The sequence below is a fragment of the Capricornis sumatraensis genome, chromosome 1 (assembly GCF_032405125.1).
Source record: "Capricornis sumatraensis isolate serow.1 chromosome 1, serow.2, whole genome shotgun sequence".
In the NCBI taxonomy this organism is placed as follows: domain Eukaryota; kingdom Metazoa; phylum Chordata; class Mammalia; order Artiodactyla; family Bovidae; genus Capricornis; species Capricornis sumatraensis.
This window is the reverse complement of record NC_091069.1, coordinates 45210001-45226500: the sequence shown is the minus strand read 5'-3', so window position 1 is coordinate 45226500 and position 16500 is coordinate 45210001. Positions and strand designations below refer to the sequence as shown.

General features: G+C 36.7%; 1 protein-coding gene across 8 annotated transcripts in view; it reads left to right on the top strand.

The window, feature by feature from the left end:
* EHBP1 (EH domain binding protein 1) overlaps positions 1 to 16500 on the top strand; it is a 349564-nt gene that overhangs the window by 255775 nt on the left and 77289 nt on the right. For all 8 annotated transcript variants that reach the window (XM_068989010.1, XM_068988993.1, XM_068988985.1 and 5 more), the window contains one exon: positions 3257 to 3400. In XM_068989010.1, the coding sequence (XP_068845111.1) occupies positions 3257 to 3400 (144 nt within the window). The remainder of the gene's footprint in view (positions 1 to 3256; positions 3401 to 16500) is intronic.

The following is a 16500-nucleotide window of genomic DNA, read 5'->3' as shown; positions in this document are numbered from 1 at the left end:
TGATGTTTCTGCTTTTTAATATGCTGTCTTGGTTGGTCATAGCATTCCTTCCAAGGAACAAGTTTCTTTTAATTTCGTGGCTGCAGTCACCATCTGCAGTGATTTTGGAGCCTAAGAAAATAAAATCTGTCACTGCTTCCACTTTTTCCCCTTCTATTTGCCATGAAGTGATGGGACCAGATGTCATGATCTTAGTTTTTTGAATGTTGAGTTTTAAGCCAGCTAATTCACTCTCCTCTTTCACTCCCATCAAGAAATTCTTTAGTTCCTCTTCACTTTCTACAGTTAGAGTCATATCATCTGCATATATACACTTTGCTATTTCTCCCAGCAATCTTGATTCTAGCTTGTGATTAATCCAGCTCAGCATTTCACATGATGTACTCTGCATAGAAGTTAAATAAGTAGGGTGGCAATATACAGACTTGTCATACTCCTTTCCCAACTTGAAAACAGTTTTTCCATATCCAGTTCTAACTGTTACTTCTTGACCGGCATACAGATTTCTCAGGAAACAGATAAGGTGGTCTGGTACTCCCACCTCTTAAGAATTTTCCACAGTTTGTTGTGATCCACACAGTCAAAGGCTTTAGCATAGTCAGTGAAGCAGAATTAGATGTTTTTTTGGAACTCCCTTGCTTTCTCCATGATCCAACGAAGAAGGCAGTGGCACCCCACTCCAGTACTCTTGCCTGGAAAATCCCGCAGATGGAGGAGCCTGGTGGGCTGCAGTCCATGGGGTCGCTAAGAGTCGGACACGACTGAGTGACTTCAATTTCATGCGTTGGAGAAGGAAATGGCAACCCACTCCTGTGTTCTTGCCTGGAGAATCCCAGGGACGGGGGAGCCTGGTGGGCTGCCATCTATGGGGTCGCACAGAGTCAGACACGACTGAAGCGACTTAGCAGCAGCAGCAACAATTGTTAGCAGTTTGATCTCTGGTTCATCTGCCTCTCTGAAAACCAGTACTTCTGGAAGTTTTACTTTCACGTACTGCTGAAGCCTGTCTTACGGATTTTGACTATAACCTTTCTGGCATGTGAAATGAGTGCTATTGTACAGTAATTTGAATGTTCTTTGGCATTGCCATTCTTTGGGATTAGAATGAAAACTGACCTTTTCCAGTTCTGTGGCCATTGCTGAGTTTTCCAAATTTGCTGGCTTATTGACTGCAGCACTTCAACAACATCATCTTTTAGGATTTGATATTACTCAGAATTCTGTCACCTCTACTAGCTTTGTTCATAGGAATGCTTCCTAAGGCCCACTTGACTTCACACTCCAGGATGTTCGGCTCTAGGAGAGTGACCACACCATTGTGGTTATCCAGGTCTCTAAGACCTTTTTTGTATAGTTCTTATGTGTATTCCTGCCACTTCTTAATCTCTTCTGTTTCTGTTAGATCTTTACCATTTCTGTCTTTACCATGCCCATCCTTGCATGAAATGTTCCCTTGGTATCTCTGGTTTTCTTAAGGAGATTGCTAGTATTTCACATTCTGTTGTTATCCTCTATTTCTTTGCATTGTTCATTGAAGAACACCTTCTTATCTCTCCTTACTGTTCTCTGGAACACTACCTTTAGATGGGTATCTCTTTCCCTTTCTCCCTTGCCTTTCACTTAACTTATTTCCTACCTATTTTTAAAGCCTCCCCAGACAACCACTTTGCCTTCATGCATTTCTCTTTTTTTTTTTTTTGGAATTGTTGTGGTCACTGCCTCCTGTGCAATGTTAAGAACCTCCATCCATAGTTCTTCAGGCATCTTGCCTACCAAATCTAATCCCTTGAATCTACTCGTCACCTCCACTGGATAATCATAAGAGATTTGATTTATGTCATACCTGAATAGCCTAGTTATTTTACCTACTTTCTTCCATTTAAGCCTGAATTTTGCAATAAGGAGCTCACAATCTGAGCCACAGTCATCTCCAGGTCTTGTTTTTACTGACTGTGTAGAGCTTCTCCATGCAAAGAACATGATCAGTCTGATTTCATTGTTGACCCTCTGGTGATGTCCATGTGTGGAGTCGTCTCTTGGGTTGTTGGAAAATGATGTTTGCTATGACCACTGTGTTCTCTTGACAAAATTCTGTTAGCCTTTGCCCTGCTTCATTTTCTACTGCAAGGCCAAACTCGCCTGTTATTCCAGATGTCTCCTGATTTCCTACTTTTGCATTCCAATCCTTTATGATGAAAAAGATCTCTTTTTCTGTGTGTTAGTTCTAGAAGGTCTTATAGGTCTGCATAGAACTATTCAACTTCAGTTTCTTCAGCATCAGTGGGTTGGGCATAGACTTGGATTAGTATGATGTTGAATGATTTGCCTTGGAAATGAACCAAGATCATTCTCTCATTCTGAGGTTGCAACCAAGTCCTTCATTTCAGACTCTTGTTGACTGTGAGGCCTATCCCACTTTTTCTAAAGTGTTCTTGCCCACAGTAGTAAATATAATGGTCATCTGAATTTAATTTTTCCATTCCCATCCATTTTTTTCACTGATTCTTAAGATGTCCATGTTCACTCTTGCCATCTCTTGTTTGGCCATCTCCTGTTTATGGACCTACCATTCCCGATTCTTATACAGTATTGTTCTTTACAGCATCAGACTTTACTTTTACCACCAGACACATCCACAGCTGAGTTTTTTTCCCTCTTTGGCCCAGCTGCTTCATTCTTCCTGGAGCTATTAGTAATTTCCTTCTGCTTTTATTATATTGGATACCTTCCCACCTGGGGGCTCATCTTCCAGCATCATATCTTTTTGCCCTTTCATACTGTCCATAGGGTTCTTCAGGCAAGAATATTGGAATGAGTTGCAATTTCCTTCTCCATTGAATCTTGTTTTGTCAGAACTCTTCACTATGACCCATTCATCTTGGGTGGCCCTGCATGGCATGGCTCATAGCCTCACTGAGTTAGGCAAGACCCTTTGCCACAACCAGGCTGTGATCCATGAAAGGCATACTGTGATTAACAGTGCATATAATATGTGTATGGACTTTATACCTTGTGAGACTGTGTTCTAATAAAAATGTAATTTTAATTAACCCAGTTTTAGCCAGTAAAGATACAGTTTCTAATCAGCATTAGTATTTTCTACAGGTAATCTCACAAAACTATTGATACAGTCTTATTCCTGACCTGTATTATTTTGATGGATTGTATAACTATTGATTAGTTTACACAAATGGATTACATGGGTTTGAGGGGTTTTATTTGTTTTGGCTTCTAATTCTGTATCTTTGTTTTTAAGCATCGAATGTTATCCAGGCAAGAAGAACTCAAAGAAAGAGCAAGAGTTCTGCTTGAGCAAGCAAGAAGAGATGCAGCTTTAAAGGCAGGGAATAAGCAGCATACCAACGCAGCCACACCACTCTGCAACAGGCAGCTAAGTGATGTGAGGAACATTGGTTAAAAATAATACATTGTTCATTGTAATCATGGGGGTGTAAATAAGAGTAACTTATTTATATTCCTAATAAATTCTTTTTCAACAGACTATGTATACTATGGGTACTTGTTACTTTTATTGAACTGATAAATTCATACTTACAGGAGTAGTTTGTAATTATTCCTTCACAGCAGTATTAGCTATTAGAAAAAGTAAGATCCTGGATTATAATTTCCACATATATATGAATAATCTGTTTTATATCAATTTAATTTTATAATTTAGGTGTACTTTGTTTAAGATGGTGTTTTGTGCATGGAAGTTAATTTTTTTGAAAATATTAGAGTATAATAATGATGCTTGCTGCTGCTGCTGCTAAGTCGCTTCTGTGCGACTCTGTGCAACCCCATAGACGGCAGCCCACCAGGCTCCCCCGTCCCTGGGATTCTCCAGGCAAGAACACTGGAGTGGGTTGCCATTTCCTTCTCCAATGCATGAAAGTGAAAAGTGAAAGTGAAGTCGCTCAGTCATGTCCGACTCTTTGTGACTCAATGGACTGTAGCCTACCAGGCTCCTCCGCCCATGGGATTTTCCAGGCAAGAGTACTGGAGTGGGTTGCCATTGCCTTCTCCAAATAATGATGCTTACCATTTATTAAAATACTTAGCGTATAGGCTAAGTGGATGTTTTAGGCACTATAGTGGATATTTTACATAATTTCTATTTTACTTAACCTCTTAAGTAGATATTCAAACTCCTTTTAGGTAAGAAAACTGAGGCTGATTGGTAAGATAATTTGTGTAAGGTTGTAGTCAGTGTATGATGAATTCATGATTTGACCCTGAGACTTAATCAAACTCCCGAGTCAATCCTCTTTCCTATCATAGACTACCATCCCTGTGTTAAGCCATATTTTTATACTTATTTTTCTGTAGTGCCTCACAGATAATAATGAATATATAGTTAAACAAAAAAAAAGCCTTAGATTTAGGGAGACATGAACCTCTTCATGAATCTGAAAATTATGATAACCCTTCCCTACCCCCAATTTTACATATACATAAAACTGCATTTTCCTCATTTTTTTAAATTAAGATTTATTTTAGAGCAGTTTTAAGTTGACAGCAGAATTGAGAGGAAGGTATAGAGTTTTCCCCTATACCCTCTGTACCCATTGAGTAACCGTCCTTCTTAATAACACTCCCTGCCAGGATGGTATATTTGTTAAAACTGATAAATCTACATTGACACATCATTATTACCCAAAGTCTGTAGCTTACATTCGGTTTACTCTTATTGTTATACAGTCTGTGAGTTTAGACAAATGCATAATAACATCTCTCCATCTTTATAATATCATACAGAGAATTTTCACTGCCCTAGGAATCCTTTGCATTTCACCTATTCATCTCTCTCCCCATTCTCAACCTCTGAGAACCTGATAATTTCATTGTCTTCATAATTTTGTGTTTTACAGAATGTTTGTAGTTGGAACCATAGTATATTACCTTTTCTGATATGGCTTCTTTTCACTTAGTAATATGCATTTAAGGTTCCTCCATGTGTTTTCATAGTTTGATAGCTCATTTCTTTTTAATGCTGAATAATATTCCACTGTCTGGATGTACCACAGTTTATTTTTCCATTCACTTACTGTTAGGCATCTTGGTTGTAGTCAGGAATAAAGCTCCTTTAATCATCTACAACGCCTTTTAAACTCATGTGGTTTTCTTTCTTCTTTTTCTATCTCCAACCACTTAGCAACTGCCTCCCCCTTCCTGTTAAATGTTTTTAAAGCCCTGTCCCGGACACTGGAAATACACCTAAGCAGGACAAAGCAGTGTGATGGTTCGTAACTTGGTGTTAAGGGGTCATTATCAGGAGTTGAAATTATTCTCGGAACACTAGACATCACAAACACTATCTTGCACCATCAAAATTCCTTACTTCTTGAGCTTTAGTAATCATGGATAGCATTCTGGTGATTATTTAAGGACTTTTATACACCACATAATAGCTTCCTTTTTCTATAAAAAGAGTGCCTCTTTCACGAAACCAAATGCTTGTCGGCCAGTATACTTTTCAAAGGGAATCACTGTTTTTGCAATTTTTTCTACTATCTTTCTCTCTTCCCTTCACCCAAAGCCTTCCCAAAATTCATCAGCAAGCATTTGAGGCCTGTGGTGTACTAGACACAATTAAAAAAAACACTTCGATTGCCTTTTAATTATACCATCTCTGTCTATTTACCCAGTGTCTCAGTTTTGAGTGTTTTATTTGATGCTTGAGTTTGAAATCTCTCCCAAAAGACAAAACTGCTCCAGTGGGTAAAAGCTTTGTATTTTGTTTTATTCATAAAGGGGGTTATTTGATATTAAAAATAAAAAAGTACTATCTTTAAATATTACATCTTTGGCCTGAAAATATCCCTCACTTGTATAGACCCCAGGAGAAGGAAATGGCAACCCACTCTAGTGTTCTTGTCTGGAGAATCCCAGGGACGGGGGAGCCTGGTGGGCTGCCGTCTATGGGGTCGCACAGGGTCGGACACGACTGAAGCAACTTAGCAGTAGCAGCAATCATCTACAAAGCAGGTTTTTATATGACCTCAAGTTCTCAGCTCCTTTGGGTACATTTCAAGGAGCACATTTGCTGGATCTTATGGCAAGTGTGTTTACTTTTATAAGTAACAAAAAACAAAAGAGACACCAAATTGTCTTCTAAAGTAGCTATACCATTTTTCTTTCCCATCAGCAATAAATGAGAATTCTTGTGCTTTTCTTTGGGTACTGTCAGTGTTCCAGATTTTGGCCATTCTAATAGGTGTGTAGTGGTATCTCGTTGCTTTGATTTGCATTTCGCTGAGAATATATAATGTGGAGCACCTTTTCATATGCTTATATGCCATCTGGAAATCTTTGGAGAGATGTCTGTTAAGGTCACTGATTCATTTTTTAGTTATTTGTTTTCTTACTATTGAGTTTCAAGAGTTCTTTGTTTCTTTTGGATAACAGTCTTTTATCAGATATATCTTTGCAAATATTTTATCCATGCCTGTGGCTTGTCTACTCATTCTTTCTACACTGTCTTTCACAGAGTAGAAATTATAAATTTTAAGGAAATCCAGTTTATACATTATCTGTATCATGAATCATACCTTTGGTGTTATATCTAAAAAGGCATCACCATACTCAAGGTCATTTAGGTTTTATGTTATCTTCTAGGAGTTTCCTAGAATTATGTTTTACATTCAGGTCTGTGATCCATTTTGAGTTAATTCTTGTGAAAGGTGTAAGGTCTGTGTCTAGGTTTATTTTTTTGCATGTGCATATCCAGTTCATCTAGCACCATTTGTCAAAAAGACGATCTTTGCTCCATTGTGTTGTTTTTGTTAACTCCTTTCAGATACTAGCTTCACCTCTGAGCTTGACCACTGTTTTTCATACTTTTCTTCTTTTTTACTTTTTTTATTGTTACTTTTTTTCTTTAAGTGAAGTATAGTTGATTTACAATATTAGCTTCAGATATACAACATAGTAATTCAATATTTTATAGATTATACTGCATTTAAAGTTATTGTGAAATACTGGCTATATTTCTGTGCTGTATAATATACAGACTTTGAGTCTTTACACAGTAATGTGATATAAAATCAATATAGTGGGCCACAGTTTTATTTTCAATGAAAAAGAATAGAATATTTAAATAAAATGGTAAAATACCAGAATTTATCACACATCATAGTGTTTTTGTTTGAGACTTATTTTAGTTATGTGGGTATCTGTGCTTACTAGATCTTGTTACCAGATGTATTTTTAATTGTGGGTCATGATAAAAATGTTTGAGAAATGCTAATTTAGATGGCCATTCTTTCTAAGGAAGAAATTTTGTAGCTTTTATACTAGTTCTTTCAGTGCCTAACCATCTGTTATATCAGTTTGTTGGTTCAGTAAGATATTTATTGAGTTGGAGCCGAGTGTAGCAATAGAAAAGACTAAGCTTCGGGTCTTCCCTGGTAGTCCAGTGGTTAAGACTCCATGCTTCCACTGCAGGAGTTGCAAGTTCAATCCCTGGTCAGGGAACTTAAGACCCTACATGCCACAAGGTGTGGCCAAAAGACAAAGATTCTTCCCTCATGGAATTTTCATTTTGGTGAGAAGAGACAGAGAATGATGAATAAATAAGTTAACTACAGAGTGTGAAAATGACTGATTTAGTAGACATATTAGAGGATAAGCACCCCACTCCAGTACTCTTGCCTGGAAAATCCCATGGATGGAGGAGCCTGGTAGGCTGCAGTCCATGGGGTTGCTAAGTCGGACATGACTGAGTAACTTGACTTTCACTTTTCACTTTCATGCATTGGAGAAGGAAATGGCAACCCACTCCAGTGTTCTTGCCTGGAGAATCCCAGGGACAGGGAAGCCTGGTGGGCTGCCATCTGTGGGGTCGCACAGAGTTGGACACAACTGAAGTGACTTAGCAGCAGCAGGCGTGACTTGAAGAGGAGACATTTGAAGTAAGACTTGATGGGTGAGAAGGATCCAGTTAAATGAAGAGCCAGGGAAAGAATATTCTCTTCAAAAAGAAAGTTATTTTATTGTTGTTATATTTGTGATAAACTTTGTTTCATAGTTGTTTCAGGTTCTAAAAATTATGGAAAATTTATAGCTCTATATTTTGAAGTATGTTGATTTTAAATTTAGAATACTTGAGATTTAAATGATCTGTTTGCCAAGTAGATTTTTAAAAGATACTATTTTACCTATGTATAAATTTTGCATATATTAATAATTGTCATCTAATGTTTACTGAGCGCTTACTGTGTGTCAAGCAGGATTCAAAGCGCTTTCACATGGATTTTCTTGTATAATCTCCACAACAATTATATGTGTTAAATATAATCTCTGTTTGATAGTTGAGAAAACTGACGCACAAACAAATTCAGTTGCCCATGGTTACACAGCTAATAAGTGACAGAGCCAAGAATAGAACCTAGACAGTTTGACTTTAAAGATTATGTTTTTAAAGCATTATGTTTTATTTCTTTCTTGTTTATTTTCTGAAATCCTTGTGAAGAAGGAATAGATATTATTGTTGTATCCACTGTAAAGAAAAATGAGTTAGGAAAGGGGGTTTAAAAACAGTAGCAAACTAGGCTTAAAATTTGAGTATCCTCACTTTTAAGCTGTTTAGTTTTTCATTCAGTTTATTCATTTATTAATTTAAACTTTCAACAAATATGTTATTGTTCATCTCTTCTTTTTAAGGCACCAATAATTTTGCGTACACTTAATATATCCCAAGTAGAATAAATTTTTAGCTAAATTATGTTAGTATGAATTCAACATCAGAAGTTAATTACTGAAATATTGCTTATTCTATGTCTGTGATATCTTACTACACCTGTAAAATCTGTAACTTGGATTTTTTAATCTTATTTACATATTTATTTATTCATTTTTGACTGTATTGGGTCTTCCTTGCTGTGAGGGTTTTTCTTTAGCTGCGGGAGAAGGGGGCTACTCTTCATGGCAATGCATGGGCTTAAATTGGGGTGGCTTCTTTTGTTGTGGAGCACTGGCTCTAGGGTGAGAGGTCTTCAGTAGTTGCAGCTCCTAGACTCTAGTGTATTTAGTGGCTCGGAGGTTAAAGCTTCTGCCTCCAATGCGAGAGACCCAGGTTCGATCCCTGGGTCAGAAACATCCCCTGGAGAAGGAAATGGCAACCCACTCCAGTATTCTTGCCTAGAGAATCCCATGGACAGAAGAGCCTGGTAGGCTACAGTCCACAGGGTCGCAAAGAGTCAGACACGACTGAGCGACTTCACTCACTCACTCAGACTCTAGAGCATGGGCTATAAGCCCATGAGTTGTGGCTCACCAGGTTAGTGGCTCCATGGCATGCGGGATCTTCCCAGATCAGTTATCGAACCTTTGTCTCCTGCATTGGCAGGTGGATTCTTTACCACTGAGCCACCAGGGATGCCCTGTAACCTTGATTTTAAGAAACATGATGGTACTGATGTCTCATCAAGTCGAGATACTCTTAATACTCCTGGTAGCATGTAACTTGCCACACCCTTCTGAAGAGCAAATTGACTTCTTCAAGAAATGCTTGGTCTATTTTACTCAGTAATCCCACTAACAGATGAATATGCAAGTTTTCATCACATGTTATTTATAATAGTGAAAGTTACAAAATGGCAATTGCTCAAAATGGAAGAATGATCAAATAAATTACAACAAATATATATATTGTATATGTATGTAGCCATTGAAAATTATTTAATAATTTTCTGAAAGAATATTGAAAGGACATAGAACAGTATTCACAGTGTCATTTTGTACAAAGAAAGAAATATCTAAAATAGCATATAGCATACAAAACCCATTTTGAAAGACTGTGTTTTTATCTATACATTGAACAGTTCAGTAAGGAAAGTGATCAAAATAGTAATAATATTTATCCCTAAGAGATTATATAACAAATGGCTTATAGAATTTTTCCCTTTATTACTTCTGTTCTAAAAATGACATGTTTAGATAAATTTAAATTAGGGAAATTTGGGGTATTCAAAAAGGATATTTTTATTAGATTGTTTTCTTAGCATATCCAAATGTACTTGACCATAAAGCTGTTTCATTTAAATTAGTGTTGTGTTTCAGTATCTCTCAGGAGTTTGTGGGGGTGGGTGTTTTAAGAAGAGAGATGTAGAAAGAACTCTTCACTTTTACAATCAATGATATTTGCTTGTGCCTAAGTGTGGCGATGCTGGGAAGGATTGGGGGCAGGAGGAGAAAGGGACGACAGATGAGATGGCTGGATGGCATCACCGACTGAATGGACATGAGTTTGAGTGAACTCTGGGAGTTGGTGATGGACAGGGAAGCCTGGCGTGCTGTGATTCATGGGGTCTCAAAGAGTCAGACACGACTAAGCAACTGAACTGAGCTGAACTGAACTGAAGTGTGAGTTGAACTGAAGTGTGAAGTAAAGTGAATTCAATACTACCAATTCTGTTTATCCTGAGAAGACATTTGGTCACTTTATTGCACTTTTTCCCACTTAACCAAAAATTTACCCTATTTTGCTTATGAAGCTGTGTTTCAAACAGTCCCAAGAATACTTTGCCTCCCCTTCCTCTTTGGGTTATCTTTTGCTGCATTATAAAACATTGGAAACCTAATTGGCATAAAATAACCATTTTATTATGCTCACAGATTCTATAAGTTAGGCATTAGGATGGGACACTGAGGGAATGGTTTATTTCTATTGCACAATTGCAAGGGCTAGTTTTCTCTAGGCCTCTCTACATGGTCTCTCTGCTCGTGCTCGTTTGGGCTTTCTTACAGCATGGTGGCTGAGTCTAAGAGCAGAAGATAGGTGGACTCTCTTAACGCTTGCTTATGAAAGTGAAAGTGTTAGTCATTCAGCCATGTCTGACTCTTTGCGACCCCATGGACTGTAGCCTGCCAGGCTCCTGTGTCCATGGAATTTTCCAAGCAATAATAGTGGAGTGGATAGCCATTCCCTTCTCATGTTCTAGCTTTAAAAGTCCCTTTGCCATAGTGTTAGCCTGAGGAGATACAAAGCCACCCCCAGGTTTAAGTAGCAGAGAGGTAGACCTCACCACTCGATGAGAGGACTATCAAAGTCGCATTGTAAGATGAGCATGTGGCATGGAAAATATTGTAGCCTCTTCTCAGTTATAGTTTAAGTTTACTTAATTTAAAAAAAACTATTCTTTTTTTAAAAGGGGTGTGTGTGTGTGTGTGTGTGTGTGTGTATAGACCATTTTAAAAGTCTTTATTGACTTTGTTACAATATTGCTTCTGTTTTATGTTTTTGATTTTTTTGGCTGTGAGGCATTTGGGATCTTAATTCCCTGACCAGGGATCAAACTCGCACCCCCTGCTTTGGAAGGTGAAGTCTTAACCACTGGACCATCAGGGAAGCCCTTAAGCTCACTTTTAAAACTTTCTTGCACATTCTACTATTGCTTGTTTTTCAAATAAGTCAAGCCCTATATTGATGTGTTGTGAAGAACATCAGTTCCATGAACTCAATAGTACATCCTGGAACTGTTGCTCTAGTGTTAACATTTGTTACTCTGTGGGCCTCATAGCAAATATTGAAATTATTTAAGAAAGAAAATGTAAAATATCGGGTAAGTCCAATTTTACAAAAGAAATTAGACCTTGCCATTGCTTTTCAGATTTTCAATTTAGTATACAAGTTGATAATCTCTTTTCCAGTGACATGATAGTTTTCTTAATTTAATCATTTTCTTTATCATTTCTGGTAGCTCTTATACATATCGATTGAAATTATTTGCAGTGCTGTCCGTATTTTGGAAATCTAGTATGGCCAACTTGGCTGACAAAATTAAAAGGGAAAATACCAAATTTCGTCTCTGGAGCAACTGAATATGAGTTAAGTGATACTAAAAGTAGAAATTACTTAATCTTTCTAAATCTGTTTTTCCATTTGTGACATGGAGGCCAGTTTGTTTTTTTTTTTCCTCCTGTGTGACATTCAAATTAATTGGTATCCACGGTGGAATAGGTAAGGGAACCATGACTAATGCCATCCCTACTTTAGTGTCAGCATCCTTTTCAATCTGAAGAGATCAAGACTTCTGGTAAATAAAAAGCAGGTCTAACTAAAAATAGAAAAATCTGGCATCTAATTTAGTGAACTGATTGCTACTATTTTCACTTCCTTATGCTCTTTAACTTGTGCCTTAATTTACCATGCTCTTATTTTTAAATTATCTTGCCCTTTATAATGTATACTTTGGTACTAAGAGTCTAGATGCTGGCATGGAGATATGTATATATTGATACCTATAGGTGCCCACTGCTTTTTGTGTTCTTAGTTTAACTGAGAGTTCCTGGGAGTTAAAAAGAAAAAAGTTGGTAGTACCCTGGAGTGACCCCAAGTCTTAGAGACACTAACCTTAAATCTTCAAGAGTTGTGTGAAAAAGTTACTTTTAAGAGACTGCAGATTTAGGACTTCTTCAGCAATGTCTCTTATCCTTCTAAACTTCGTTTCTGTACAACTAATCTAGGATCTACTGGTGAATACCAGGAAGAATGAGTAGAGCTATTTTAATAATGGATGTTAGAGTACCTAAATAGAAGCATAATTGTATGGGGCAATGTCCGTGTACTCAGTAAAACTTATCCGCTTTAGAGGTATCTAGTTTGTATCTAGTTCTGGACTGAGAGAATTTACAGAGGATTCAGAGAAATGTTAAAGGATTGAAAGCAAAGATATACTTTTAAGGAAAGACAGGCTTATGAAACATAAAGAACTGGGAAGTAGTTTAAGTACTAATTCAAGTAGATGAAGGCTCAGATTCTTTCTGGTAACTCCTACCTCCCCAAGAGTAATAATCTTCCAGACTATTCAACATGGCTTCATAAAGTTCCTGCAAATCCTACCCCCTCCCTTTCTAGCCTCATTTCTCACCTCTCTCCCATTTTTCACTCTACAGTCTAGCTCTATAAATTGCTTAGACAGAATGTGGCATCATGCTCTTTCGTTCCTGTATCAAGCATTTGCTGTTCTCCTTGAAATGCCTTTCTTCCCTTGTTAAGAAAATCACTTCTGTGAGTACCTCTGTCAAAGGCTTCTAGCAGCAAAGAAATTCTTCTTCCTGTATCTTTTTCTATTGTATTGTATATATTACTACTGCCATATTTATCCTATGTTATTATCTAATTATCTCTTTCTTCCCCTCAACTGTGAGTTATTTAAAGTATAAGAACTGTGTATTCCCAGCACCAAATATTAAGTCAGTGTTTGTTTAATGAAAAATGAAGGGAGGGAATAGTGACAGTCTATCATATCTTCTGAGTGTCAACTAATAAAAACATGAGCTTAAATATGAAAAATTGGAGTTGCCGTAAGGAGTTTCTTGGTAGACAGGGGAAAAGATCAACTCTCTGAAGGGCTTTAGAGCAGAACTGATTATCATCGATCAGAGAAAGTTAAAAGGTTCTTCTCTCTCAAATTGGTTACAGATATGACCTTTGCCATTGCGAGACTCAGGTTCCCTATATCATTCACGTCTTCCTGTTCTTGAATCCTACATTATGATACCTTCCTTTCTTGTTATGGTATGGACACAGCAAAGTCTGACACTACCTACTCTCCCCATATTCTGGGACCTCTCAGTAGAGATTGGGCTTCCCTTGTGGCTCAGCTAGTAAAGAATCCGCCTGCAGTGCGGAAGACCTGGGTTCCATTCCTGGGTTGGGAAGGTCCCCTGGAGAAGGCAAAGGCTACCCACTCCAGTATTCTGGCCTGGAGAATGCCATGGACTCTGTAGTCAATGGGGTTGCAAAGAGTCAGACACGACTGAGCGACTTTCACTTCACTTCACTTCACTCAGTAGAGGTTAGCTCCCACCTCTGCCTTGAATCACATCACTCTAACCAAACATTCCTTCATAAAATTAGTAGCTTTAGATTGGCAGGCTAGGAAATAGCTTCTAAGACACTGAGGATAACTGTTGGTAATATTACCACATGGATCCTCATGCACAGACTCTACTTTGGGAAATATTTGAGCTATAATTTCTCTTAAAAGGGAACTCACAAATGTAGATACTATAAACCTTATAATTTTTCTTAATTTTAGTCAAGACTACCGTTGCATGTTTTAATAAGAACGTGCTACTAGTACATAATGCATTTAGGTCTTTTTAGGGAAAGTAGTAGTTTACGTTAGTCATTTGTATCTCTGTGTTTTAAACATTTGTTTAACCTGTTTCAGGTATTTCCTGAAATCGTTTTTCTATAGGAGACAGATTTCATTGCTCTGAGCTCTGTGATTTATATTTCTTTGCTTTCTATTTCTTTTGCCCTATGAAGATTTTTGTATGTTACATTTTACTAATATAAATTTCAGGTGTGATATTTATTTTGTGCATTATTTTTCACATATACTTAAAATAATTTTTTTTCAAAGTTTAACTCAGGGTTTTGACAGGTGCAATAGTCTAGCCGTTATATAGCCAAAAGAGCTTCCTTGATTATATATTTAAACTTAAACTCTGAGAAAAATGTAATAGCTTTTTTTCAAGAAAATATTTCCTTTTTTATTATTTTCTTTATTACTAAGTTCTCCCAAATACTTTCTTCTCAAGAAATGCATAAATAGAATTTAAGGAGCTAATCTATTTCAAAATATTCTTTTGCTTATTACTTTACATTGGAATATAGTTGCTTAAAAAATGTTTTATAAATCCACCATGACATTTAGTAATACTCATGTAATTATATTTTAGCTGAAGAGATGTTTGCATTTGATGTACTAAAGTTTAGAATCAGTACACTCTAAGAATAAGGAATGACAATCTTGCTACCCACACTCCTTGGAGGTGTTATTAGGATCTGAAGCACTGTGAACCTTCCAGAAAAAGGATGCTGTATAGGTTTAATTATACCTTTAAGTTTTAAGAGAGAATAAAATCTATTTTATAAATAGAAAGTCTAAAAGGAGAATTGGGAATGATTCTTCAATTTAATTAGTCTAATCACTTAACAGTGAATTTGTAAGTATATTCATTTTTCAATCACAAATTATGTAGTGTAAGAATGTGGTTTGCAGACAGTTATTAGGTACTTGGAATATTTTTTAAAAGAAAGATCAGCAAGAAATCACAACATTATTATAATCCATACTTGAAGTTTTTTCCCTAATATTTAACATGCAAGCATAGTAAGTGACCCATTAAAATAGTCATAGAAGCCCATCTTCGGTTCATTCGCTCAGTCGTGTCTGACTCTTTGCGACCCCATGAACTGCAGCACACCAGGCCTCCTTGTCCATCACCAACTCCTGGAGTCCACCCAAACCCATGTCCATTCAGTCGGTGATGCCATCCAACCATCTCATCCTCTGTCTGTCGTCCCCTTCTCCTCCTCCTCTCAATCTCATCTTGACTTAGCAGGATCAAACTGCAAGTTAGCAGTGAATTCTGAAAGGCTTGTAATATCTGTCTTTAAAGGTTTGCAGGAATACTTAACTTTTCAAAAGAAAACTGTGTATGTGAGAGAGGAATTTCAGTTTGGACAATCCTTAATTAACTATAAAGATCAGTAATCAAAAAAAGATATAGAAATTTTTTGTTGTTGTTTTTTTACTGGTCCTTAATAGTGAATCCTAAGGGCTTATTTGGTAAGAACCAAAAGAATGCAAACTGCTCTTTACTGAACTGAACCTTTAAAAGGTATTTTGTTGATATGAAGGGTGGGACATCAACTTTATACTTTTGATGATAATTGGAAAATACTGACTTAATTGGGTATAGTATGCTGTGCTGATAATTATAGCAGATTTAGATGAGATTACTAGATCTTTTCCAGATAAAGAAACAGTTACTATCCAGCTGGTAAAAAAGCACTAAATCTCATTTTGATAATCTTTGATAGAAACTTTTCTCATAGTTTTCATGTATATTTGTGTGTCCCAAGTATGTCTCCTCATAAAAATATATATAAGATTAAGCTTATATGTTTATGAGTATTGGTTGTGTTACATTTAAATGGCTAGCTTCTAGGAATCAAGCTTTAAACTTAAGGTCAAGCTAAAATTTTAATTTTCCCTAATTACACATATTATTCCATTATGAGGAAGAAGTAGGTAACTTTGCATTTATAATTTTAAAAGAACATCAGTTTTTATAAAAAGAAATCTAAAACCTTTAATAATGTAGAGAGTAAGAATTGGTCTTATTTACAGATTTTTATTCTCTGTATAAGCTGGAATGTCTACACCCAGGGCACAAAGATAAAAATATATTTCTTATTTCTTACTGTAACACAATTGACAGAAGATTAATGTACATAATCCCTTTTAGACCAGTAAGGCACTTAAAATATATAGCTTATCTTTTTTATGGTTTCATTTTATAGGAGAATGCCGATGTTCTTCTGTATTCAACATAAATGCCTCTATACAGGGCAGTGGTTTTTATTCATTATGATTTAAATAATAGTTTATTATGTCTAAATTTAAGTTGAAGTCTGCTATCCTGACAAAGGCTACTAGACTTCTTAGAAAACATACTGTTACCTTGCTCGCATATCTT